General features: G+C 41.0%; 1 protein-coding gene across 1 annotated transcript in view; it reads right to left on the minus strand.

Annotated features, from left to right (window-relative positions):
• Positions 1–27,336, minus strand: part of col18a1b (collagen type XVIII alpha 1 chain b) — a 42,649-nt gene that overhangs the window by 9,335 nt on the left and 5,978 nt on the right. Inside the window, exons 2-33 of the mRNA XM_048235256.1 lie at positions 23,542–24,077; positions 21,470–21,556; positions 21,136–21,207; positions 20,494–20,578; positions 11,812–11,876; positions 11,514–11,540; positions 11,150–11,356; positions 10,693–10,719; positions 10,498–10,560; positions 9,839–9,913; positions 9,346–9,384; positions 8,976–9,104; positions 8,629–8,691; positions 7,946–7,990; positions 7,392–7,463; positions 6,503–6,607; positions 6,250–6,318; positions 6,060–6,086; positions 5,861–5,959; positions 5,368–5,403; positions 4,909–4,995; positions 4,718–4,750; positions 4,527–4,562; positions 4,302–4,361; positions 3,822–3,896; positions 3,477–3,512; positions 2,876–2,929; positions 2,635–2,709; positions 1,864–1,938; positions 1,726–1,759; positions 1,467–1,520; positions 45–79 (exon numbers count right to left, since the gene is read on the minus strand). Of these exons, the coding sequence (XP_048091213.1) occupies positions 45–79; positions 1,467–1,520; positions 1,726–1,759; positions 1,864–1,938; positions 2,635–2,709; positions 2,876–2,929; positions 3,477–3,512; positions 3,822–3,896; positions 4,302–4,361; positions 4,527–4,562; positions 4,718–4,750; positions 4,909–4,995; positions 5,368–5,403; positions 5,861–5,959; positions 6,060–6,086; positions 6,250–6,318; positions 6,503–6,607; positions 7,392–7,463; positions 7,946–7,990; positions 8,629–8,691; positions 8,976–9,104; positions 9,346–9,384; positions 9,839–9,913; positions 10,498–10,560; positions 10,693–10,719; positions 11,150–11,356; positions 11,514–11,540; positions 11,812–11,876; positions 20,494–20,578; positions 21,136–21,207; positions 21,470–21,556; positions 23,542–24,077 (2,582 nt within the window). The remainder of the gene's footprint in view (positions 1–44; positions 80–1,466; positions 1,521–1,725; positions 1,760–1,863; positions 1,939–2,634; positions 2,710–2,875; positions 2,930–3,476; positions 3,513–3,821; positions 3,897–4,301; positions 4,362–4,526; positions 4,563–4,717; positions 4,751–4,908; positions 4,996–5,367; positions 5,404–5,860; positions 5,960–6,059; positions 6,087–6,249; positions 6,319–6,502; positions 6,608–7,391; positions 7,464–7,945; positions 7,991–8,628; positions 8,692–8,975; positions 9,105–9,345; positions 9,385–9,838; positions 9,914–10,497; positions 10,561–10,692; positions 10,720–11,149; positions 11,357–11,513; positions 11,541–11,811; positions 11,877–20,493; positions 20,579–21,135; positions 21,208–21,469; positions 21,557–23,541; positions 24,078–27,336) is intronic.

Below are 27,336 nucleotides of genomic sequence, written 5' to 3' on the forward strand. Positions count from 1 at the left end.
CCCTTTCATTGTTCTATAAAAATAGAATAGTAGAATATTTTTACCAAATAAGCATTGTAGTCAAAGCCTTCTGTGCCACCTGCAGACAAAAGACGGCACCTGGTTAATACACTAGAATATATTTACACCAAATAAGGAAGGCCTATTGATAGAAATTGTGATAGTAAAATGTGTAGATTTTGGTAGTTTCGCCTTTTCATGTAGCCTTGGCAACTAGCCATCTAGTATAGGCCTGAGTAATATGCAAATGAAATTTTAGTTAAAAAAAAAAAAAAAAGTTAAATTCACCTCAACAAGTCTTTTGCAATCATTTAACCCGCCATGAGCAATGCTAAAGTCACTGTTACAAACAGTGCAGTGTGCAATACTATCATTATGTTTTACTCTTATGAGACAATTGGGTACACTTTTGTGTAGTCTGATTCCCTTTTGATGGGCACTGACTCTGCCATAACGCTCCTGTACCTAAACAATAATGTCAAATTAATCAACAGCCTAATGAAAATATCATACAAACCATAACACATAAGCGCTTAAACAACTACAACATGTTGAACAGGAATGTCTTTAGACCCCTCTTAAACGACCCAAAACTACCACAGGAACGGAGAGCACTGGGCAACTCATTCCACCAACATGGAACCACTGAGGAATTGAATTAGTCTTGAATTAGACCTAGTTTTTAGGACTGGTCGACATAACAGAGGGATGAAAGGCTTGATTATTGAATTAAAAAAACTAGGAGCAGATCCAGTCAGTGTCCTATAGGCCAAAGTGAGAGATTTAATTGATTTAATTTAATGAGATAAATTTAATTCTGGCTACTATAGGGAGCCAATGGAGAGTAACTAGGAGAGGAGTTACATGTGTCCTGTTTGGCTGATTGAAGACCAGGCGTGCTCCAGCATTCTGAATCAGCTGTAATGATCTTATTACACAAGCGGGTAAAGCAGCTAAGGGTGAATTACAATAGTCCAGCTTAGAGATGACCATGGTCTGAACAAGAAGTTGTGTGGAATCTTGCGTCAGATAAGGTTTGATCTTCCTAATGTTGTAAAGCATAAACCGACATGATTTAGCACTAGAAGCTACATGCTCAGAGTCAGTCATCATCAGTCAGTCATCAACTACAACGCCCAAGCGACGTGCCGATCTAGTTGGGGTCAGTGAAGTTGAGTCAAGCTGGATGTTAATCTGTTGGGGAATAGCTGTTTTAGCTGGAAACACCAAAAACTCTGTTTTTGAGAGATTAAGCTGAAGGTGCCGATCTTTCATCCAGGCTGAAATATCCTTAAGGCATGCAGAAATCCGGTGGGAAACGCTAGTCATCAGATGGGAAAAACAGGTAAAGTTACAGTAGCGCATGTCTTAACTACTCCCTGAGCTAAACCTTAACTGTGACCTTAGTTAACCTCTCACAGCCTGCCTGCGGTTGTGGCCTGTGAGGGGAGACGAGTGGCCTTTACCTGAGAACCCTGGAATGCCCGGAACTCCTCGGTCTCCCTTCTCTCCTTTTTGGCCTGCAGAGGAGAGAAACAGATCATGTGTGATGATGGCCATACTAGACAAGACTCTACCAATCTAAGACACCCAATGGCTGCAATCTAAGACTCCTTTAAGGGCACTCTCAATGGCTGCAATCTCCGCAGGTTTCCATGTCAGCCATCCTTTTCTCACAAAATAATTTCAAAATGATTCCAAATAAGACCAATAGTAAGAGCTTACCTGGTTGATACCCCCGGGATGTATCTTCACGCGACTATAAAAAAAAAAAATAGTTCCCATGAGAAGACCAACCTATAAAAGAACCACTCCCCTAAGACAATAATGTTATAATGAAACCGTTTTTTGATGCTGACTCACAGAGAATCTGTCCAAAGACAGAACAGGCCCCGGGGGGCCCGGGGGCCCTGGAGGTCCGGGAGGCCCTGGGAGACCCTGGAGAAGAGATGAGATGGGACATGATGTGAAATGTGTGCTGAATAATAAATGTGTTATACTGTCTAGATACTGCAATGTGTATTGTCTATACATATTGGGTGGTGGTAGAGTAGTGTAGTGGAGCTGGGCTAGCAGGCAGTAGCCTGAAAGTTGTCGGTTCAATTCCCGGCTTCCACCGTTGTGGCCTTGAGCAACCCCAAGTTGCTCCAGGGACAATGTAATCCATTGTAATATAGCTGACATATGTAAGTCGCTTTGGTCAAGAAGTGTCTGCTAAATGTAATGTAATGTAATGTAATATTGTCTGTAATGCTAGAAAGACACTATCGGTGGTGTGTGTGCTAACTCGGTTGGCCAAACTAATCTGATTCTGATTGGGATCATTTTGCCATGGCAAATCTGATATTTATAGTACAAATGAACACAATACTATGCTGGAGGTACTGTGTTAGCCAGGCCCTGATGCTTCATTTCATTACATTCCTACATTTGTTGATGATGTCTTGGCATTGCACAATCAATAAATACATAAATAAATAAATAAAGTCCTTTGGAAGACAAGGCATGGGTATGGGCAGGGCTGGTTGGCAATGGACGTGGGCATGACAGTATATGGTACAATACATGACGATGAACAATATTAACCTATAAGCATTTGTATTGTACTGCATTTGTAATACACGCATTCCTCACCGGAAAGCTATGTCCACCAAAACCACCTGAGGAGTCTCCCTTCTCTCCTTTCAGCCCGTTCAGACCCGGACGCCCCTGAATCGAGCAACACACACACACAATAATTACCCTTACACGTCAGAAAATTAGTCATTCTGAGGAATGACATGAATTTGCCTGCTTAAGGCTATGAACTTGAATCCGCTTCCACAAGACCCAGACTGCTTAGCCTATAAGGCACTTGTTTCTGCTGTGTGCTTACCGGTCTGCCTGGAATCCCTATTTCCCCCTTCTGTCCGTGAAGGCCGGGTATACCCTAAAGATATGCGTGCACACACACACACACACACACACACACACACACACACACACACACACACACACACACAATATAATGGAAATTAATAGCTGAAATATCATATAATGTACAAAGGCATATGACAACTCAAAAGAAGTTAAAGCATTCATTCACTGATATTCATAGACACATGTTGATGAGAGCTAAGATTAGCTAAGCATTTAGATATCAGCCAATATACCTTTTTTCTACATGTGTTTATGTTTCTTGGCAGACACTTTTGTCCAAAGCAACTTACAACAATAACAGTAATCATGAGATTATCATCAAAGAATAGTTGATGAATAGTTTAGAATTCAAATAGCCTATATTAGCCTAACATAACAACAACAACAACAACAGGTAACGTCACAGACAATCGGTTGTCCTGGGTTTGATTCCCACCGTTTCAAGTCTGTGTTGCTTTGAGTGAAAGTGTCTACTAAATATCACTCAACTTTAACTTTACTGATAAACTTCCAATGGCAGTATTTCCCACCCATTTCCCTCTCTAAATATCACTTACCGGAGGTCCAATTGGCCCCATTTGTCCAGACTCTCCCTAAAAGCATCAGCCATACATTAAAGAAATCTATACATTAAACACGATTCACATGTTATACATACTTATTTACACATTGAATTAATCAAATGACCATAATTATGCTCAAAGAACAAACTCACAACTATAAGGAAAACAATAGACAGTCAGAAGAGGATCTTAGAAATTGTGGATTAAGACTGGATGAAATCAAATTTTAATGCCTTTGTCTTGAGGTTTGATGATTACTTTGTTTCCCATGCAAATGGATCTACTGACTTACGCCCAACTTACTGTAGAAGCCCAACATACACAGTCCTGTCCACTTACCGGCTGTCCGGTCAATCCCAGATACAAAGGAGTTCCATCTGCTGCCAGAATCACACCTGGTTCTCCTTTCTGGCCCTGTGTGGTTCAGTATCAACAATTGAGTCAATATTTTAGACATATTGATAATGACTGACTCACGACACTCATTGATATCATTATACTTATCAAGCTAGTATTCTACTAGTATACAGTACATAACTGTGGAGGACTGTGGAGGCTACTAGCAGAGAGGGTTAAAGCGGAGTAATCAAGGATCTTTGCTACTAGTATACAGCTGTGATCAGCCCCCCAGTGACCACCACTTGTAAATATTATTTAACAATTACTCCACATTCAGCATGATCAGCAAGATACCGAAGATCTTCATTTAAATCTCTACTTCTTCCATGCCCCTCAGTATGAATAATGCAAGTCTGGAAAATAGTCTCAAATGACTGAAACCAATCTCATGGTTGATAACATCAGCGGTATGTGTCTTACCTTAGTAGGGACACCTGGCTGCCCTGGGTGCCCTCTGTCTCCTTTTGGTCCCATTGGACCCTGACATAGAATGGGAGATACAAATAGGTATTTAATTCTTAAACATATCTCATTCAGTTCATTTTCACCGTCATTATGTAGAAAGATGACATCTATTCCAGAATAGCTATTGTGACAATTATGTTGAAATGGATGGAATTTAGAATCTGGGTAAAAAAAACTTACAGGGAAACCTGCCCGACCAGGAATACCAGGCTGACCCTAAAAAACGACGACAAAAAGTAAATATACAGCCATTGATGGAGTGATTCAATAACTATGTTCTTTTCTTTTGCAATATCACATAATCCTTGATCCATCCATCTGTCTGTACATCTCTCCATCCATCCATCCTCCATCCAACCATATATTCTTACCGGTGGTCCAGAGACTCCAACAGCTCCCTCATGCTGAGAAGTAATTACAGGAATATCAGACCAAAACTGTGAACAGCTGATACTACTTGTGTGTACACATGAAGCGATAGACCTTTTAGTAAACAGTGAGTGTGTGCACTCACATTTGTGTGTATACATCCATGTGTTTGTGTGAGTGTGCATAAACTCACGTCTCCAATATTCTGGATGAGAATCTCCCCTGGTGGTCCTGGAGGCCCAGGAGGCCCTGGTGGACCCCCGTCCCTGCCTGAGTCCCCCTATAGGTCACACACGCACGCACGCACACACACACACACACACACACACACACACACACACACACACACACACACACACACACACACACCCATGCACGCACACACACAATATAGTCAGACACAGAAGAAGTCTGTGGATTTCTACACAAGCTACACATCGCTACACATCATTACCTTCACCAAGGAAGCTAATAAAAAAAGTGTGATTAGAGGTGAGCAAGTATGAATTCATGATTAAGAACTAGACGACTCGGATTCAGATTCAGAATTAACAACTGGAAGGATTTAGACAAATGCATCACTATCATATAAAATAACCCTCTATCTCTAATCTCTAATTTCAGAACCTCAGGTCAACAATTCAGCACTCACCTTTTCACCCCTGAACCCTCGTTCTCCTTTATCCCCCTGAAATGTTACAGGAGCAACATATTAGGATAAATTCATCCATTAACATCCTACGTTTAACCCAGCTTTCACAAAGAAATTCCTAAAAAGCACTCCCCATCAAAATAGTTAATGGCAGTTAACTAAACAGTCAGCAACAATTGGTTAGCTTTTTCAAGTCATCTTGTTTTTGTACCTTCAAATTCATTTTGATGATATATGGTCACGTGACGGACAGCTAAACGTACTTGACATTCCTATAAGTCACTAAAAGGATGGGCATTTTATAATTAAGCCCCCAGAGTGTAGCCCTGTTGCAGCAACTCAAGCTAGGTAGCGCCAATTTATTTTCCATTTTTTTTCATACCGACAGTACTCAGTCACCTTGAAAAACGGAGATCTATGTGAAAAATTGCCGGAGTTCTCCTTTAAGCTATGCACAATGCAGCGGGATCACCCTGTATTTTTCTTCACTCACCGGTTTACCAGGGAAGCCATCCATCCCTGGAAAGCCATCCCGTCCCCGCTCACCCTCACTGCCTTTTTGGCCTGGAATTCCTGGGAATCCAGCTTTCCCCTAAGATCAGAGGAGGAATACAGATTCACAGCTACACTGTTACAATGTCATTTGAGACTTGAAATTACATGATTTTTTATTTTTTAGGGTGGACTCTTACCGGTAGTCCTGGAATACCTTGAGGGCCCTGTGAGAGAATAATATATTTGATATGTGATATATAAAGGGCAAAATGAACAAAACTATTTTGAGGATAAATGAAGACTTTGTCTATCTACACTCTGTCATGTAAGTTACAGTTATGTATATTTGCACTCCTCTGCATTGACCATGTCTAGTTAGACCCTCACATTTGGTCCTGGAGGACCAGGAGGTCCAGCTGGTCCTGGAACGAGGGTCACTTCAGTTCCATTAAGCTCCTGCAAAGACAGAAAACCACATGACTCATGGATCTTATATGGTCTAATGGCTACAAAGGAAATCGTATGAAATTCTGTGTGAAATTCTTCCTTGGTACCAGTGAAGAAAAGAAAAACCCAGAGAATTATGGGTAATGTAGTATTTATCCATAGACTTCCAATGATGAAGGATGAAGGAACTTACAATGGTGACTTGTCCAGGAGGTCCAGGGGGCCCTGGCGGGCCAGAAGGTCCAGATGGTCCCATGGGACCTGGGGGTCCAGGCAATCCACTCTCACCTGGTTCACCCTTAGATAGAAGGAAGTAGACGGAAAATAATTAGATCAGGGAAACTATCAAGCTATTCAAATGTGGTCATATCTACAGTGCTTCAGTGAGGTCAATTCAAGTGAAACGTAAGTGTCTGAATGAAAACCCAGTGAAAAACTGCTAACTGGCTTCTATGACGTCATGTCTGTCTGTGTCTTTACCTAAGAGGCCATATACAGTGGTATTTGCAAAAGCATGCACGAGGGAGCTTCATTCACTTGTGGGGAAATTCATATGTGGGAGTGTAAACACCTCAGTGTGAACACCAGTGACACATTAGTAGACTGCATCAAATTCCATAGTCAGTGTCCTAATTCACAGGACCATTCTTGCTAATTCTGTATATATATATAATCAAACCTGTTAGCCTGTTCTAAGAAAACTGTTGTGTTCCTGAGAGTTCCAAATCCCATGGTCTTTGCCCAGATCTGACCTTGATTCACACCAGAGTCAGTTGCTGAGTAATTCATGTCACGTGGAATGGTAACTGTATAGTCATGCATTTTTCAGTCTTTAGTAATTAAGCATTTCAACCTGGGTAATTTATGTCATGTGGGATCATAAATGTACATATTCATATTCATTTTGATTAGAGTGCTTCCAGTAATTAGTATTCAGGCATTTGTTTAGTGCTTGTCATTAGTACATGCCGTGGTCCACACAATAACTTGTGAATTCAGGCATATGGTTAATTACGATTCTGCATTAATTGTGAGGAACGGCAGAGTGCAGGTCTCAAACAGACATGCCGGTCCCTGTATACCTCTGTATCAGCTGAGGAGGAGAGGAAAGGCAGCCAGTTGGAAAAAAGAGAAGTGACAGAAAAACTGTCCGGCTAAAAGGGAAAAGTGAAGACAACATTCCGATGGGTGTTTTTTTCCCCCTGAAAAGAACTGCTAGAATTCATCATCATCATCATCATTCCGGCCACATGAGGAACAGTCGTCATGGTAATACATTAACTTCTGTTCTGACGACGCTCCACTTAATGAAGTGATAGCTCTCAGAGAGTCGCCGTTAGTGAATAGAAAGGTATATCTGTTAACAACTGCCCAGGAGTACTGTGACCAAATATTGACTTTGATATTTGATACAAACAGCTCCAGGTTAATTAATTATCTTGGCCAATATTTTCTGACAGATGCAAAGTAGGTCAGATGTAATGCATTGTATATATCATGGTGTTTTTAAGGACATGATGTGTCACAGAATTATATAATAGTGTACACATAAATACAATGTTGAACACATTGAGAAACCATTCTCTTCATTAGGTATACAGTAAATACCGTACACGTATATTGCCTAGATACTCACAGTCTCCCCTGCAGGTCCAGCAAGTCCCACAGTACTACAATCTCCCTACCAGAAAGAGCAGAAACAAGATGATGACCAGCACAACATTTTCAGTTCAAACTTTAAAGCTACATTTTGTAATTTCATGAGTTGCGGTAATTCTTGGGGGAAAATTCTCCCATCTAGCGGTGAGATGGTATATTGCAACAGACTCCAGCCTTGTTAAGAATCGACCCAAAAAATGACACAATGTAGCTTTAAACAGAAAGAAAACAAAACTGGATGCATACACTCATGCTTGGGCTTGCAGCAAAGGTGAATTGGCAGGGATCACATTAGCCAGCGGCAAGCGGCAGGTTTCCTATTGTTCTGTATAGTTCGGCAGCGGATCGGTGGCAACGCCACCGTAATGCTAGCGTTGAACAAGCTGAGTGTTGAACTTGGTTCAACTTTCAAAGCACAACGCGAGCGTATTCAATTGACAAACCGTTTGTGTTGCTTAGGAACGAGATAAAACATATTATGGTCTGAGCGTTGCGTTACGTTTGCCGCTGCCGCTTGCCGCTGCCACTGGCTGATGTGATCCCCGCCTAAGGGATGTCATTACTCATGCTTCAACTCTTACAGAAGTGACCATGCAGACATAATTAGGCCCTACTGACAGTGTGTCAAAAAAATATTGCATTGTGTGAATTCAAATCCACCTTCTCTCCTCTTGGCCCTGGTGGCCCGGGAAGTCCTGGTTTCCCTGGAGACCCAGCAGATCCCTGACACACAGACACTTTCAGGTGAAAACAGGCCAAGAAATTGAAGTTCATGTCTACAGAGGTTATAACATTGGGTTATGGTTAAGATGAGCGCTTGGCCTGGTTAGAATAACTTTATCCACACAAAGAGGAGCCCTTTCCAGGTTGTCAGTCAGCACTAAAAAAAGGTTCTTATCACTTTATAGATTTATAGGTTATTGACTGCCCCCCTTTTTAAAGAGTGTTTGAAAACACAAACAGACAAACAGATCATTCAAAAACATTCTGATCAATAGAGGCATTACGGGTCGTCCGGGCCTTCCATTAGGTCCAGTAGGTCCATTGGATCCAATGGATCCATTGGAATCTCCTTCAGAACCTGGCGGTCCAGGTGGCCCTGGTGGTCCAGGAGGACCTGGGGGTCCCGGACGAACCTGTTTCAGAAATACAACACGTCATGCGATCATAATTCCTCAAGGTCTAATGACCAAGTATAATAAGCCATTGAAACAATATCTACAAATATTTTTGTAAATTTACAAGGTATTCTTTGCTTGAAAACAGTGTAACCAGCCATACTGTAAGAAATGACTGTATGCTGTACTGTATGTGCAACATGATAAACAGTCATCTGCATGACAGGATTAAGACAAAAGGGAACCATAATGAACATACAGGGATTTTTCCTCCAGAGCCTTCCACATCCACAAATGTCTAAAAAAAACAAAAAACAAACAAAAACAAACATAAAACAAACAGACAGACGAAAAACAAAGTCACCAATAAAATACTGCTCCTGGTGTTACTCATGTACACGGTTTCTTTGTGGTTGTTTAAGCTGCATATTTTTTTTTTAGATCTTTTTAGACTTCTGAGTGACTGAGACGTGTCATGTGCTCCTCCTCACTCCTGCTCGACTACTACAGGTCTTAGCAGGTCATACTTACAATACAATAAGGAGAACAGCTACAACTTACTGCTACTGTGGATAGTACAAGAGACTTTATAATGAGGAGACAGCACTGAAAGAATTCTCCATAGAAATGTAAAGGGTTAGTTTGTAATATGTCAGTTGTCTACGCATAATTCCAAAATAACTGCCCAAAGGCGTTACTGAGATGGTCTCTGAGTGGTGAGACTTGCCTATAAGGACTTTGATAGTACTCACTGTCTCAACGATCCCTGGGGGGCCTGGGGGTCCTGGAAGTCCTCTTGGGCCAGGCAGGCCCTCCCCAACCTCCCCCTGTAAAGCATACACCAGACATGAGCATCAATGCACAATCAATGGTAGGAATGTAGGAAAAGTATAAAGGTTCTATTATGGACTTTGAACTTCTATATCCATGTTTATCACCATCATGTTTAACATGGTTATCTTTCTCTTCTTTCTATATCTTTATAAACTCACTGTTATTCTATGACTAGAATATAAACAATATACTCAAACATTGTTGTCTATACATTGACTTGTACATGTAGTCAACATCAACACCAGTCTTCCTTTAAATCAGGACCTAATCATTAGCCCCATTTACAAGAAGTTTTTTTTTTGTTTGTCAATCTGATTAAACTGTTACAAATTAAAATTGTGTGTCATCTGTCTACATGGAGTAGCCTACGTTCTATTCCGACGAGGTGGTAAGAAACGCTCTAGAATGATTGATCGGAATAGCCTTTGCTATTTTGCTTCTGCTGGATAACAAATACATGGCTGTTCAATCGGAATAAAAACGGAACTTTCGTTCCTTTCGTTCTGTCTCATTTTTATTCCGATTCTAATATAAAAGCGTCCATGTAAATAGGGCAAGTGATCCAGGCCCGGCTCACCTTCAGGCCTTTCATTCCAGTGTTGCCAGGGGTGCCTGGGAAACCACGTGGTCCAACAGGACCCTGACAAGGACAAGAGAAGTTTCATCATTAGCAACTACCTGTGAGACTCATCACTCAAAACATCCAGAAATGTTGCAGAAATATGCTGCAAAAGTCTTAGCTCTTCATATCACAGAGACACTTGTTCCTCACCTCTTCACCCTGGTCACCTTTTTCACCCTAGAAAACACATAAATAGACATATATTAATATGCATCTATCAAAAACAGGCATGTGTGAAATAATCACATCGGCCTTATTGGTCATACTACTGACTGATAACAGTAATACCAATATAAATTTATTTAAATTATGTAGCAACAATGATAGCAATGTTCTAGCTAAGAGTAATTTCAAATTCAATTCAATTCAATATTATATGTATATTGTTATTCATACTGTAGTGCAGTATTACCATCAACACAGGTCTCATTAAACTTCACAGTTAAAAATAAATAATCATAATCAAACAGCCCACAAATTAATTGAAGATGAAAAGCAGAAAGTAGTGATACTAAAAAATTAAGCAATTGTAAAAACGGTCATAAAAGTTAAGCAATTAACAGTAAAACAATAGGCTAAAACAAAAATAAAAAATGAAAGTACTCACTGGCTGCCCATCACGACCTGCTGGTCCAGGTTGTCCTGCCGGGCCTCTAGGCCCTGGCGGCCCCTGACGGCCCTCCACCTTCTGGATCTTCTTCCCGTCCCCAGTGTCAATGATCTCTGTGACTGGACCCTGAGGCCCAGGGGGGCCTGGAGGGCCCGGAGGTCCAGTGTCTCCCTTCATGCCAGGCATGCCGACCCCGTGACTTCCCTGGAGTGGAGTGGAAGGATTGGTAAAAGGATTTCAGTGGGATATTTATAAGTCTTAGGGGTCAACAAATGTGTAGTTAAATGAAATAGATACATTAAAATAAAATGTAGGATCGTTTTTTATTCTATTGTGCATACTTGCTATGTATGTGTCATACCTTTAACCCTTTCTCTCCCTTTGCCCCCTGTGAAAAAATGAACTAGGAGGTTATATCAAATTATTTGTGCTCAAACATGTTTAATTTCTGGACTGGACAGTCATGTCCTATATCTTCTACTATATTGGTCACCTTCTGTTGGACTGTATCGATAGCCAAAATAAAATTTTGACCAGTTACTTTTACCTGTAAAGCTTTACTTTATTATTTTAGCTACTACGAAATCTGTCTGCCCTGAAATAGTTTAACTGAAGTGATTTTTGTATTGCACATAAAATAAACCGTTAAAGAGGACTACCTTATCTCCAGGGGTGAAGGCGCCACCAGAGCCTTCGGTGTCAAACCCAGAGTCTCCTTTCAGGCCTGGAGTAAAGAGAACACAATCAGCACTAAGCTGCCTGCATTTTCTCTTGCTACAGTGCCATGGTTTATAAAGTATCAATCAATCACAGATGCTGCAGAAAAAGCTTTGGATAAAGAGGGCGAGCACGTGGCCTGTTTACGGATCTAATCAACCCCAGCTGGGTCACCTGGGCCAGGTGGTCTAATGTTAAAAGACCCGAAACCTCTGTTGACCCCAGGAACATCACTCATGATGCATCCCAGTGCATTCATGGAGATGTATCTTGCACCCTGCCGTTTGTCTGGTAAGTTACTGGTTGCGGTTTCTTCCTCCTGGGCATTATAATGCACAAGTATAAGAGAATTGAGGTTAACTCTTTGCCAGTTAGTGACAGGAACAGTAGAATTTATTTTGTGTGAGAGAGACAGGACAGTGGTCACCGGGCAAATACGAGCAACACAGGAAAATGGGGCAAAGCATGGTTTTGGAAACTCCTGGAGGATGTCGGAAGGCAACTGTAAGCTCTATAGTGTATTGTTGTGGCGACTTTGAGACCAGACACCCTTAACCCTCTATACCCCAATAGAATGTTACAACAATGCCTCTGATTCCTGGAAGTTCCAGGAAAAAAAGGCAATTTCAGTAATATTTTAAATAATGAAAAATAACTTAAAAAGTAAGGCAAAGTGTCAAATGCAAGTTACATTCATATTAAAGGTCAGAAACTGCTTTTTTAAATTATATATAATTCATTGCCAATTATGTATGCACAATTTCCATAGACTGCCATTGATCTGAATGAAATGATAGAAATTGTGATATGATGACAACTAAAAGACTAAAAAGAGAAGCTTTTCAATCTTAAAATATCATCTAAAAATATATGATAGACCAACTTAAGTATTACATTGCAAAAAAATATGAAACTGTTGAGTAGTTCAGGGGTTAATATTTTTTTATCTAGTCTGCAAAGAGCAGCAGATGGAATTTTGTCATTTTCATTTAGCTTAACTACCATTTCAGAACATTACAGCAGTTAGAATAGGCCAATATTATTAGTGATAAGAGACCATTACATTGATACAACACAATAAAATAATAGTAATATAAATACTACTACTACTACTACTGCAATTACTACTACTACTACTACTACTACTACTAAAATAATAATAATAATAATAAAAGGTATTGTTATTATAATAAACCCTCATTATCTATTTATATATATATATTTTATTATTATAACAGTATTATATTAATTAGACAGAAGCAAACACAAACCTAACAGATTACATTTCATTAACTATTCAATAAACTATAACATACCATGAAATTCATGAAAACATGGTGGCATTTTGCACAATGGCTAGAACAAGTTGAGCAGCCAAAAAAGTTTCAATGCACCGCCCACTATTGGGCTCTGCTCTAATGCAGCTTACACATCCCTTTTCCTGCCCTCAAAGCACAAGTGAGTGGCCTTCTTTTAAATTCCTACTCACTACAAAGTCGATACCCAGGGTATTGATGCCCTGGACACCCCGCTTCCTGCCAAAAAAATCATCACATAGGGCATGCACGATTTTAAGTTTGAAGGCTTTCAGGCCCCAGGTTTTCCTGCCCTTAGGAAGTGGCCTGAGCTGAAGCTGCCACACAATATATGCATTTATAATTGCTATGTCAAACAGTCCCCAGAACAGGTACTTCCACCATTTCTTTCCAGTTCGGCCCAACATTGTAGTAGCTTCAAACTGGTCTAGATGGTCAACCCTCCCATTTTCCTGTTGTAATCAAGGACCGCTTCTGGGCAAGAGATTAGATTAGCATTAAACTTGGATCTTTGCTTCATTTGGTCTCTGCCTGCATGATTGCTTGAAACTATATACACATCCCTTTTGTCCATCCACCTCAATACTATCATCCCATCCCTTCCCACTTTTCTGCTCTCCCCTATCATTAATTTTGGTTCCGTGATTTTATGTTGGAAAGCCTTTGGAGGTCTTTCTGATGGTGCCACAATAGTAGGTGTTATGATCAAGCAAGTCTCTCACCAAGGGAATGGAAGAAAAAATTATCTGCATAGACATGATAGTGCTTGTCCAAATATCCTCTAAGCAGATGCATAACTACTCGGTAGGCCAAACCTTTTCCCTGTATCGGCCATCTTTTCCCCTGTAAACATTGAAGGCTAGACAATAACCTGTCAAAGAGTCACAAAGGCACCATAACTTTATGCCCCATTTCACTGGGTTTTTTCGGCATATATTGTTTCCAACGCAGTCTCCCATCAAATTTAATCATCGCCATCCACAGACAGCGCAGACCAGGGCACAAGCAGTTTTGGGAAATTTTCTTGTAGCACTTGTATAAATGGCCTAACTTTTGCCAGCTTATCTGTATCCTCTCCTTGTGAACTGCACTGAAAAAAATTGGCAAATTAATTCAAAACGGTTATGTAGATATCCGTCAGCTTATATATGGCACTTTCGGACACATGGATCAGAGCTCCAGAAGTCGGCGAGGCAGGGTAAACGATGGATACCCATGAGGATATTGAAACCAATGAAGGCCCTCATCTCCTCCTCTGTTGTATCGCACCATGGCATGGGGATTGCTGGATGCAGCATACATATTTGTAAACTGCACTAGATTTGAGATGAATAACACCCCAACCATCTGCCACAAGATATCCAGCACGCTGGTCAAGATACATCTGGGGCCAGGATCAACCATACAAGGCTGGATGGAGGGAACTGGGATAGAGTCAGACCATGGTGGATCGTCGTGGTGTTTGTACCCTTCCTCTCTGTCTCCTTCTCCCACTGTTTCTCCCTCTCACTCCCAAGCTTCCTCCTCTTCTTCCTCTCCCTCCTCCTCCTCCTCTCCCTCCTCCTCCTCTTCCTCCTATCCCTCGACCTCTTCTATAATCTGCCCTGGCTCTCACTCTGGTCTCCACTTCTTCCTCCACTGCTTCACCTGCCTCCTCCGCCTCTCTCTCTCCATCATTACCTCTTCCTCTTCTCGCGATAGCCTCTCCTACTTCATTGTCCTCCCCTCACCTTGAGAGCTGTGATCTGACACATCCGACAGATTGATCTGACAATGAAAGTTGCACACCAAAAGTCTGTTCGGATTCAATATTAGCCCTATCTACAGTCTGTTATAATAATAATAATAATAATAATAATAATAATAATAAATCTATCCATCCATCCATCCATCCATCCATCCATCCATCGCAACAAAATCTAGGTCAAAGGTGAACACCCCTGACGTAACCAATTGACATCCATTCAGAAGTTTTGTTGTCACTCGATATGGATTAGCCTACTCTGATGACTGCCATAGTGAGCTAGCTAACAACGTATGGAAGTAATGCCAAATCTATGCCAATGTCTTGTATGGATCTAGCAGATTAGAAGACAGGAATGAAGAAATGTCATGTTTTCTGAATTTTTCGGCAAAAAGGTAAAAGACATCCCAGCGCCGCACTGCACTTGTTGAAGTGTTACAGTAACTAGTGTTAGTGTTCAACGTTAGAAAGTTAGCGCTAAACTTAGCAATCAACTTAGCGATCACTGACATATTTTGTTTACGGTCATATTCTTTTATTGCCGACATTACATTTACAACTTACATCAGTGTCATTGCCATCCAATATGGGAAGATCTTCTTCCAGCACCTGAGATGGATCAGTGCACATCAAAACCGTCTCGGCCAGACTAAACCTGCGGCGTTTCGGTGCAGAAGACATTATCTCTTTGCCTGTTACTCTGTCTCGTGATTTCGGAGGCTATAATGTTTAGAATTGTAGGTCCTGACGGCGGGAAAAGAAGTAAATTGTAACAAATCCTATGATTGATGTGACACAGTGACATGAGTGACGATTTGGCAGATAGCATAGGCTACTGTAACTTTGAGACTTGAGTCCTCATTCATATCGGCTGAACTGCTGCAGCCGCACGGAGCAGATAGGCACATCTCGTAGCATAAAAGATCAACATATATCAAAGCCTACAAGCAGATTTTTTTTGTTTTGATGGCTGGGGAAAAGAGTAAAGTGTTACAAATCCTACGACTGCTGTGCCAAATTGATCATGGCAAGATGAGTGACGTTTGTTAGATATCTTGGACACATGCCATCATTCATATCAGCTGAACCACAGCGGCCACGGAGCAGAAACAGGCACATATCGTAAAAAAACGCAAATATCTAAAAATAAATCGATACAAACATATGTGTTTGATTATGACAATACATCGAAGGGGATCTAAAATATTGATCTGTAGTGTACATAAGCTGTAGAAATTAAGTGATCGCCTGTATTCATCCATGAAAAAACACCGGCCGCTCACGGCCGTTACGGGGAAGAACAGCACGGCCGGCGACGGCCGTTACGGGGTACAGAGGGTTAACCTGTTTAGGAGTACGGTCACAAATATGTGATTAGAATGTTTGCGAACCGAGAGTTCCACATTATGATGTGACAATTACCCTCAGAGATTTCCCCCATAGACTGAATTGAGAACACTGAAAGATCGTTTGCATAGAATTCTAGAAGGAAACAGGAAAATAATTCACTCCTCAACAGGTTAAAGAATGTGATGCTTTAGAAAGGAGGAAGGAAAGGGGAAGCCATTGAAAGGAAGAAGTCAAAGGAGAATTCCGGCGATTATTCACATGGATTCTCGAGGTCACCGAGTACTGTCAGTACGAAACCCCCCCGAAAACAAACGGTTCTATTTAGCTCAAGTTGCTGGAGCCAACAGCTAGAGCTGCGGATACAACAAAAGGTGTGTTTGCGACTGCCACAGGCCAATTGTGCATTGTCGCTGAATTTCATCATGCTTTTTTGAAAATGTTAAATAGACTTGGGTGTTGATCGTCCACTCTGGGAAATCCCCTATCTATATAACAAGGTATTTAACACCTTTTCTGTGTATGTCTGAAATTATGTGAGTTAGTCAGCTTACCTGCCTAAATGAATCTGAATAAACAAAACAAAAACTTGATATCAGTATAGATGAAGAAAGCAGTGTGAAAGTATGAAAAGCTTGAATAATCAATTGTAAAAATATTATAGTAAACTGAAGCTAAACAGCCACCAACATTAATCTCAAAACTGGGACACCAGATGTATAGCAGTAACAAAATATATCCACTAGGGGGTGCAACTCTTTAATGCAAAGATTTCAGGACAAAACTGCTCAATCTAAACTGTGGTGAGTTCAGCTTCAGGCTCAGGTAACTTTATTTATACCCAGAGGTAAATTTGGTTTGCAGTAAAGACTCCATCTTAGAAACACGTGTAGAAACAGACAGGCACTTGTCACACATCATTCATCTTAAAACTCAATATACAGATACCAGAGGTGGAAAAAGTATGAAAATATTGTACTCAAGTAAAAGTACCAATACCTTGATGAAATATTACTCAAGTACAAGTTAAAATACCGATCTGAAAATGTACTCAAGTAAAAGTAAAAAGTAGTTCATTTAAAATGTACTTTAAGTAAAAGTTACTTAGTTACTGGGTACCAGGGTGGGTACCAGAACAACCAGTTTTACCAGAGACTTTCTAATGAGGAGATACAGCACTCAAAAAATCCTCCATAGTAATGCATGGGGTTAGTTTGTAACACCAATATGGCAGTTGTCTACACATATCACAACCCTTTCGCGGCAAAACGTTGACATGTGAATACATTGAGCCAATCATGTGGTGAAGACATCGTGCCAATCATCTGTTGTGATCTCGGTGCTGGAGCAAGATTGGTGTCGTGAAGCCTTACGCACACGCATTTCTGCCGAAATAGATGCACGATAAGTGCCCAAAAAGTGTTGCAATATGGCCGCCGAGTGAAGGTACTTGCCTGATAAGAATGTTGAGAAATGGAGATCTATGTGAAAAATCACCTCCTTTAAGTTCTTTAAGTTTGAGCAGTAGTTGATTTTCACTCATTAGTTGCACTCATCCTTGGGTTGCTTTGCAGTGAACAGTAATCCAGCACAACTGAAAAGCCCCTCACAGGCAGCTGAGGCAGGCAGGCCAATGTTGGCCAGAGTTTTTTTTATATTTGGAAACGAGCAGAAGGCTCAGCAGATTAAAAGGCGTCGAACTGGGGGGAATACAGGGGGCACAACATTTTCATCAGGAATTAGTAATAACTCAGGTAATCCACACATAAAAAATCCAAACAACTCCATAAGTAGAGTCATGTGTAATGAAGTGGAATAACACAGGGAAAAAGTATTGAACACGCTAAGAAAAAGCACTAAGGCAAGGAAAGGGAAGGAACAAGCTGGAATCTGTAAGTAGTTAGAGAGTAGTTATCCTTTCTATCTGTGCAAATTAATATAAGCTTGGTTAGTAGCTTACACATTGATGGGCTATAAAAAGGTTTTTCATTACTAAGGTGTCACACAAGAAACATTTCATGATGGATAAAAGCAAAAAGCTCTCCCAAGACCTTTGCAACCTTATTGTTGCAAAACATATCAATGAAACTGGTTACAGATGCATTTCAAAACTTCAGAATCTTCCAGTAAGCAAAATGGGAGCCATTATCTCCAAGTGGAAGAAACATCACTGCATCATCAACCGGCACAGGGCACAGGATCTCCTCGCAATATTTCTGACCAGTGAGTCAGAAGGATAGTCAATTCCAAGAGCCAAGGACCACTCGGAGAAAGCTCCAGAAAGACTTGAAGGCAGCCAATTCAATTAAATTCAATTAAACAGTTCTGAAAGTAATCTGGAACTAAAGATCAGGATTCACAAGAGGGACCCCTGGAATCTGTTTAGAACAATGGACCAAAATCACACCTGATACTGCGACTAATAAGTTTTGTCATACAGGAAATGTCTTGAAGCTGTCTTTACAAACAAAGGCTTTTCCACAAAGTATTGAAGAAATTTCAGTAGACACGTTTAATATTTTTTTCCTGTGTCATTCCACTTTAATACACAAAACTCTTATGTTTGGATTTTTTATATGTGTGTTAATATAATGTGTGGTGAAAATTTTGAATAGACTCACTGGAAGTTTAGGCTAATTACTGAAAAAAAAAATAAGCGTTCAATACTTATTTCCACCATATATTTATTTTACCTGAATATTTTAACTTCCAAATTAAATGTAAAAATGAATGTCAGACGAAATGTAAAGTTTGACTGACTGGATTTTGTATACAAAACATAGTGAAAACTGTCTAAGGTCACTCTCACTCTCCCTTGCTAAAGAGCTAAATGGTTTAGTCCGCCTGCACGATTCATAAGGTAGTCTATCTTTTGTTTATTTAGTTGAGCATCGCTAGTAGTGGACCGCTAATTGTTGTGCTGCTGGTGCAATGTCTTTCTCCAAGAAAGCCAAGTCAGGTTACTAAAAACAAAGGCCAAAACAGGAAAAAGAGACATCAAAATGAGGGGAAACAACTACTAATAAACTTCTTTCCAAAGAAAGGTGAGCACAAACATCAAAACACGAAATCCCATGGTGTTTGCTTGAATATCTCAGCAATCATTGGTGCTAAAACGAACTGAGACAACCCATTGGAATAGCGGAAAATACACTTTCATAGGTTAGGCTAATCTGATGCATCTCGTGATCCAGCTCCATCTCCATCACTTTCAGAAAGACTGCATGGCGTCAGCTTGATTCATGTCCTGTTGTAGGCTACATGCTGATCATTATCGGCGTGATTTTTTTTCTCTCCCTTTCTGTTTTCGTTAGTCTTAACTTTTTTTTTTTACTCAAGTAACGGATGGGATTTTTGATGTAGCGAAGTACACTCAAAAAGTAATCAAGTAAAATTTAAAATACCGATTTTATAAACTACTTAAAAAATACAAAATACACAGAAAAACTACTCAATACAGTAACGTGAGTAAATGTATTTCGTTACTTTCCACCTCTGACAGATACTCAGGGGATCAGTCCATGGAGTAAGTATTTGGAGTAAACTAAAATATTCAGTAATTTCCTATGTATTTTTTTAGCATTGAGAATGAACCGCAGGACAGTGGTTTATGCAAATTAAAAAAACAAAACCACATATTAACTGCACCCGTGTATTAACCACAGTGCCGAGTTACCCAGTAATATCAGAAAGAAGAAGAGAAATGCATTCCCATGCATAGCCCACCCCTGTGCATGAACCTCATAGCTGAAGAAATTTTGCTAAATCAATGTATAAACCTAGGTTAATAATCGGGAAATTGCCGTAATAAAGACAATCAATAAAATAGCTACAATCAATCAATGAATATAGATGATATAAAATAAATAAAAAGATTAAAAAATAAAGTTAAATAAATTGTATTAGTTATTATTATTATTATTATTATTATTATTATTAATAATAAATAACCACAGGGAAGAAGGGAAGAAGCTTAACTCATTGTGCAAATGGAGGGAGTGTTCACTTAAATTTGAGCTAGTTATTTGCTTTAACTGTCGATATACAGGGCCTGCTAGTAACTGTCTCATCACTGAATGTGCTCATTACCATTACTAAAATATACAAAAATATAAACAATAGTGAATAGAATACCCAGTTAGGCAGAATAATGCCTAATGCATGATGGACTTTCATTTCAGAAGACCTGCATTTCTGGAAAGCGGTCTATGACGTACCAGTTTCCTCCTGAGCGACATCAAGAGTTCCTTTGGAGAAGGTGCTTGATACTGGAGGCTCGGGCAGAAGCTGAGTACCTGGGGTCTGCAGGGAGATATTTACACATGGTCGTAAATGAGCAAAAGTATGGAGGAATTACAGGTGCATCGTCAAATATGGAGAGTTAGTTTGAGGGTTAGACAATAACACCTGGGAACACTAAATAGGGCTGCTCATTGAGATATTGGCACACATCACATCAACACATCAGCTAACATATATATGGCAAGAATTTACAGTTGGCTTCCTCGGTACCTCGTTTATAACTGTAACAGGCCTATTGAATTTACAAATTAACTACACTTAATGGGATTTCAACTGTTTCCATATGCTGCTTGTTTTAGACAAGATAAACAAAAGACTCCTCTTTGAAACTTTCCATCTTTCTTTAATTACAAGTGTGAATATCTGAACCAAATATTTGTACTTCCTTAAGTAGACACATGCTTCCCCCCGTTTGGAAAAAACAGCACAGCACTGAGTTAAGGTTGCTGTTATTAATTTCAGATATACACAGGAGAGGCGTTCAATTCCTGTGCTATGGGTAGCAGATTTCCTACAGTGGCCAATCAAAACTAATCCATCAACACAGTAGGCAATACCTTTTGTTTGGGAGGTTGTGTTGTGATGCCATCCTCAGTGTCCATACCATCTCCACTACCACTTCCTGAGTCCTGAGAGAAAAGGAGGGGGGTGTATAGTGAGATGCATACAGAGGAAGTGATTCTTCCAATGCCAATGGCTATCAGATCCCGGTACGACATAAGAAATGAACAAAAACATTTTTTTTTTTAAATACCATGTATTGATGTTAAACAAAGAAAACACACACATTTACACTTTTACTGGTCAGCCTGATGTTACATGACAATATGTTCTGTTGGTATGCCATGGGAATTACATGGTGATAGGTGGGTGTGGTGATACAGAACTCACATCTTCCTCGTCCTCATCATCAGATGTGTAGCACTGCCTCTCAGCAGCAAATGGGTCTCCACTGATGGTCAGCTGGGATATCTGGCCCTGAACAACACAAGAGTACACAAACACATTTAGGGGCAACAATGTGATAGTTTGTGATAGTTCAATGGACACAAGTACACACACACACACACACAAACACACACAAACACACACATGCATACGCAACTCATCACTCACAAACACACACACACACACACACACACACACACACAAAACTCATCACTCACAAACACACACACACACACACACACACACACACACACACACACACACACACACACACACACATATGCTACTCATCACTCACAAACAACTCCCAGATGGAGACTAAATTCAATAACAAATCAACAACTAAACAAAAAGCCAATTTACTGCCCAATTTTAGGGGATTCCCCGTTTCCAGCGTGTACCAGAGTGGGCGTAGCCTGACCTCCCAGGCTCAGGACTATGGGAACAAGCAGGCCTCAGTTTGAGGTTTGCTCTGAGTGATAGGGCTGTCAGCTCCCCTTGTACTGCACAGAGTTCTAGGTGACCTTTGCCATCAGTCATTTCATTAAGGAGCCACAACCACACGCAGACACACACACACACACAGTGTAGTACTGTAGTCACACCAAAGCGACTGCAAAAGTGTTTAACTGTCAGTTAAACTGTCATATGTGTTATCTCACTCACTCACTCACACACACACACACACACACACACACACACACACACACACACACGAAAGGACATATAAGAACTGCACTGGTAATACAAACTCCTGTACAAGACTGGAGGGTATACTATGAAGCGAGATTAGTGGTAGGTTGAGCTTAAAGTAAAACAAGAGGTGATCAACTTTGTATACAGTACAAGTATAAGTATAAGTATATATACTCTCTTGATCCCGTGAGGGAAATTTGGTCTCTGCATTTAACCCAATCCGTGAATTAGTGAAATACACACAGCACACAGTGAGGTGAAGAACACTCTAATCCCGGCGCTGTGAGCTGCCTGCAACCACAGCGGCGCTCGGGGAGCAGTGGGGTTAGGTGCCTTGCTCAAGGGCACTTTCACATTCGGAAGGCGTGCCCCCTGTGAGAGGCTCTGAGGCTAATGAGGTTTCACCTGGAGTTAGCATTCCATTGACCCCCATTCATTTTGGCGTCACTTTGACAGTGAATAACTTTACATTTGAAGCGTTTTAAACCTATATGAACCATTCCTATTTCCAGAGAACATTGTGTGACTGGCGTCATAACCTCGTATCTCATTTTACGGCTCCGTAATAAACAATTTTTGAAAACCAATGCTAAAATGATGTCATGAGCATGCGACTTTAAGTCGCACATGAGAGAAGTTACGGCATTTTCTGGATAAGAAACTGAAGGCAGTTTAAGGGAAAGTCCACAGGTAAGCTATTTAGGAAAGCATTGAGGAAAGACAAACAATTTGAGTGATGTTTTGTTTGGTTGGCACTAGGCTACGTTGGAACAAATCACCTACCAAAAGCTGCACTCAAACTCGAATCACTCAGTCTGCACGTTATCAATTTTCTTAGTGCGGCTACTAGACGACTAACTGTGTTTCAGTCCGTTGCTTAACATCACTTGTTATCACTCAATTGACACTGAGGGTGCGCAGTACAATTGGTAATCACCGGAAAACGGATTCAAATTGACTTCACTTGTCTCTATCGAAGTCTGTAGGGTGGCTCTGTCCATTTTATTTTACTGTCTATGGGTAGCTCAGGTTCTAAGCCACTACGCTACCACCCATAGATATTAGAAAGCTAGATACCGCATTGGGTTTCAGAACGTACATGCCGCCATCTTCGTGGGGGCAACTATCACTGGAGACCAATGGAGAAACAGGTATCTCTGATTGGAAATCAGAAAGGTGTCTCTAATTGCCAGCAAATGTTGCCCATACAGCAATAAGGCGGCCACGTTTACGTATGCCACCTAATAGAACTCGATGGACAATGGAGTATCTAGCTTTTAGTACCACTGCCCCAAAAAGAAAAGTGCATGATGGGATACCTCAAACTTATCTCCATCCTGGGAGCCTCCTTGTCCCACCATGAGGGCAGCCCCTGGCTCCACCACCTGGGGTTCGTTGGAGCGGCTGAACGTCACCACCTTGGGCTCGGTGTTGCAGTTGTAGTAGAAGGAGATTTTGTTGGCGCTGACCGAGATGGCGAAACGCGTCCACACGCCTTTGCTGGTGGTCACGGGGAAGGTGGCGACGGGCTTGTACGCGTACTTGCCCTTGCTGTCGCTGTAGTAGACCTCGACCTGTTGGCCACCCTTTTTCCCGCGGGCCAGCTTAACACCCAGTTGGATCCGCATCTGGGACTTGTCGGTGAGGGCGAAGAGCACGCCGCTGTCTCTGGTGGGCATCAGGCGGAAGAGCAGGGCAAAGTTGCGGTGGAAAGGGCTGTCCAGCCGGCCATAAGCTAGCTGCGACACGGTAGACTTCTTGGAGAAGATGAAAGCCGGGTTATCGTCCGGGTCGAGGGCACGCTTGACCGACGACAAGACTGGGTCCCCCACCATCGCCTGCAGTGTCAGGTCTACTGGGTGAAAAACACACAGGAAATAAGGACAATGTTTCATTTTTCATCATAGCAAAACAATTAAAGATATCAATAAAACATAATGCTATCACTTTTCCCTTATCTATCACATCCATAATAAACAAAAACACATTGAAGCAACAAGAATGCAGCTCTTCTCTCACAAGAATAGGCAGGGGTGGCACTAAGCAGCTTATTCTTTTAATTTCCACATTGTTGCCAGTCATATTCAATCTTTGAGCCGTGTGTTAAAACTGGTGCTTGTGATTGCAGCCTGTGCACAGTTACATCAGCCCTTTATTATTAGTCATTTCCTTCACACAGCACAGCAAACCCTCCCTGCACAAGCAGAACCTAAAGTTTGGCTTCACACAATGATTTGCCCCAGCTTGCTATCAGTGATTACTGTCCCCCCTTACCTGGATTCCTGGCCCGTACAGCCTAGCGACCCACCACTTGCCCTATGTCAACTCCTAATCCCCCTGGACAATTCCATTTCCTATACTGGACTATTCGAACTTTCTGACATTAAATATAGGATTCATGCATTATCATACCGGATATGTAACCATCCCACCTCTTGTAACATACACTTCAGGTGGATTTAAACACCATGTTCTATTCTCTACATCTGACTAACTTTTGCATTTATCATGTTTACAGACCTTACTGTTCTGTAACTGACCCTAGGGCCTAGGCAGATGGGTCAGGCCCTTGAGTCGTGGATCTGCTCAAGGTTTCTTCCTATATGTATCTTTAATTCTAGGGAGTATTTCCTTGCCCCTGTTACCCATGGGCCTTCTTTTCTTTTCTCTGATTGTCTAACACTCTGTAAAGCACCATGAGACATGTGTAATGTTTTGGCGCTGTATAAGCACAATTAAATTGAGTTGTTATACATACATTACACTACATATTGTAGTGCCACCTACTGGTGATGGAGCATATGCATAAATCTGTGTCTATAAACACAACAGTATCGTATAACGATTCCTTTCTAGTATTGCTCTATTGTGCAGCACTAATGCAAACAGCATTTCATTTTAATCAAGTGAAGCACAAAGTGAGCCAGTGACTTGACAGGGGCATAGCGAATCAACAGAGGAAAAGAGGTGATTACTATACATAGAGTATAACTTACAATCATTTCACTCCATCTTTTATATTTATTTTTTCCTGACTGCTAATCAGCTCTAAAAATGTCTTCCTAACGATTACGATCCGGTTCCCATGAAGGTCCCTAAAATAGCAAGAGACTGCGGTTCAAAAAAAAAAGACAGTAGTTGAGACCCTCACAGTGACCCACTGTAAAGGTCCGTCAATGTCGGGGCACAAGGGAATGGCAACAGGAAGTCTAAACACAATGCAGCCGTTGGGATTAGACTATGGCAGCTGAGCTAGGGGCTTACCATCATGCTACCACTAAGAGAGAATAAAAAAGATTTATTGAATAGAAACATAAAATGTCCATGAGGGTTGGAGGTCTGTATTGACTTGCAATATTTTTATGTAGTTGATGAGAGTCTATGTGAAGGAAGTTATGCTCAGAATTAACAGAATGCACCACAATTTGGGGGAGTTGTTAAACAACAGCGTCTTTGTTGTTTAACATTTCCATATTGGAAATCATTATAAAAAAGAATACACATAAATATTTATCAGCTTCAAAATGCTGGGGATGTCAGGCAATCCATTGCAAAAGAGTAGATAGAAAATTTTGGAGTTTTAGGTCCAGAACATCTGGTTCTGACTCAGACACACGCACACACACACACACGACCATCACCATCAACAATACAGCTGTTTCTTAAATCTGAAATATGAGTTGGCCAAAAACCAAGGGGGATTTCGCCAAGATGGGGGAATTTCTGACAAATGCCATTATTCACATTGGTTTCCACAGCTTACAAACATTAGACGTACATGCTGTAGTAAAAAAATCACCCATTTTCTGGAGATAGCTTAGGTGGTGTACAGTACTTAGCAATGCTTTGTACTATGTTCACTTTTGCTAACATTATTTACAATTTACAAGAAAAGGCTATAGAATTACCGAACCAAAAGTAATGTTATGAAATTACTTAAAGAATTGTAGTTGATGCTTTACAGCATTTAGTTAATGTTACTTATTTTCTTGTTAAACAATGATCTAAAGCCCTACCCATGTGGTACACACACGAATGCAGTTGTCCAGTAGTACCCAAGAGAAGTCCCTGATAAATATGATAAGAATATGAAAACACTCAGTCCTGCAAAATCTGACTTGATCTTGCAGAACTGAACAGCTGCTATCCCTTGACATACAATATATAAAGCAAGCAAGCAAACAAGCGAGAAAGCAAGAAGGAAAACATAAAACACCATAGAAACCACTTTGGATATTCCAACAACCACCCACAGGAAATATGCCATAGAGCCTTCAAAACTGCCCTTACAATATAAGACCATTACTTTCCAGAGCCTGGACATTGTCTGCTCAAAGAACTAACTAAAATGGCATAAATGGACAGGCATCAGTGATGTCTGGAAGTGAAACTAACATGCTTCTGGAAGTTTTCCAGCAGCCCTGCAGCTGCATTTGGAAAGGACCAGGGGTCCACTGCAAACTGATCCCCAGGTGGAGGTGGAATATTAAGCCAAAACATAGTAATGAGCGTACAAGAGAGTGTGGGAATGGGACAACCATCCCCCACAACCCTCGTCCTTGCCACCACCAAATTTGCCACGGAAGTGTCCGGTATCCACCAACATTCAGAGCATGCCTTGGCCCTGTGGTCATGCCCAGGTCTACGCACTCCTGCCTGGGGGATTTAAGGGCGGGTTGTCTGCTATGTGCTCCAGATGTGCGTCTCCTCAGGGACCAAGCACGCAACAACTGAATCCCCCTCCCCCACCCCCCAACACACACACACACACACACATCAGCAGCGGAATGGCCTGACACCTGTAACAGCACAATACTGCCCCGCCACTGTTCCTTGGGGACGGCTGTCTCTCCTCCATTAAGACTGAGCTTTCACGGGTCATGCTCACAATTAGCTGACATGCCCAGATTTATGTGCATGTGCACATACCTTGTGAGGTACCGTGTGTAAGCTAAGCAATGTATCACTTAAGTAAGACACATGACGATGTAGCCCAACATAACTCTGTTACCACCAGAGAATCATTAATCAGGCTTGTATAGGATTTAAAGAGGATCAGGGCTGGGTGTCTACAAAGCCTCTTTACAAATAAGTCATAAAGGGGATTCATTTAT

Source organism: Alosa alosa, chromosome 23, assembly GCF_017589495.1.
Source record: "Alosa alosa isolate M-15738 ecotype Scorff River chromosome 23, AALO_Geno_1.1, whole genome shotgun sequence".
In the NCBI taxonomy this organism is placed as follows: Eukaryota; Metazoa; Chordata; class Actinopteri; order Clupeiformes; family Clupeidae; genus Alosa; species Alosa alosa.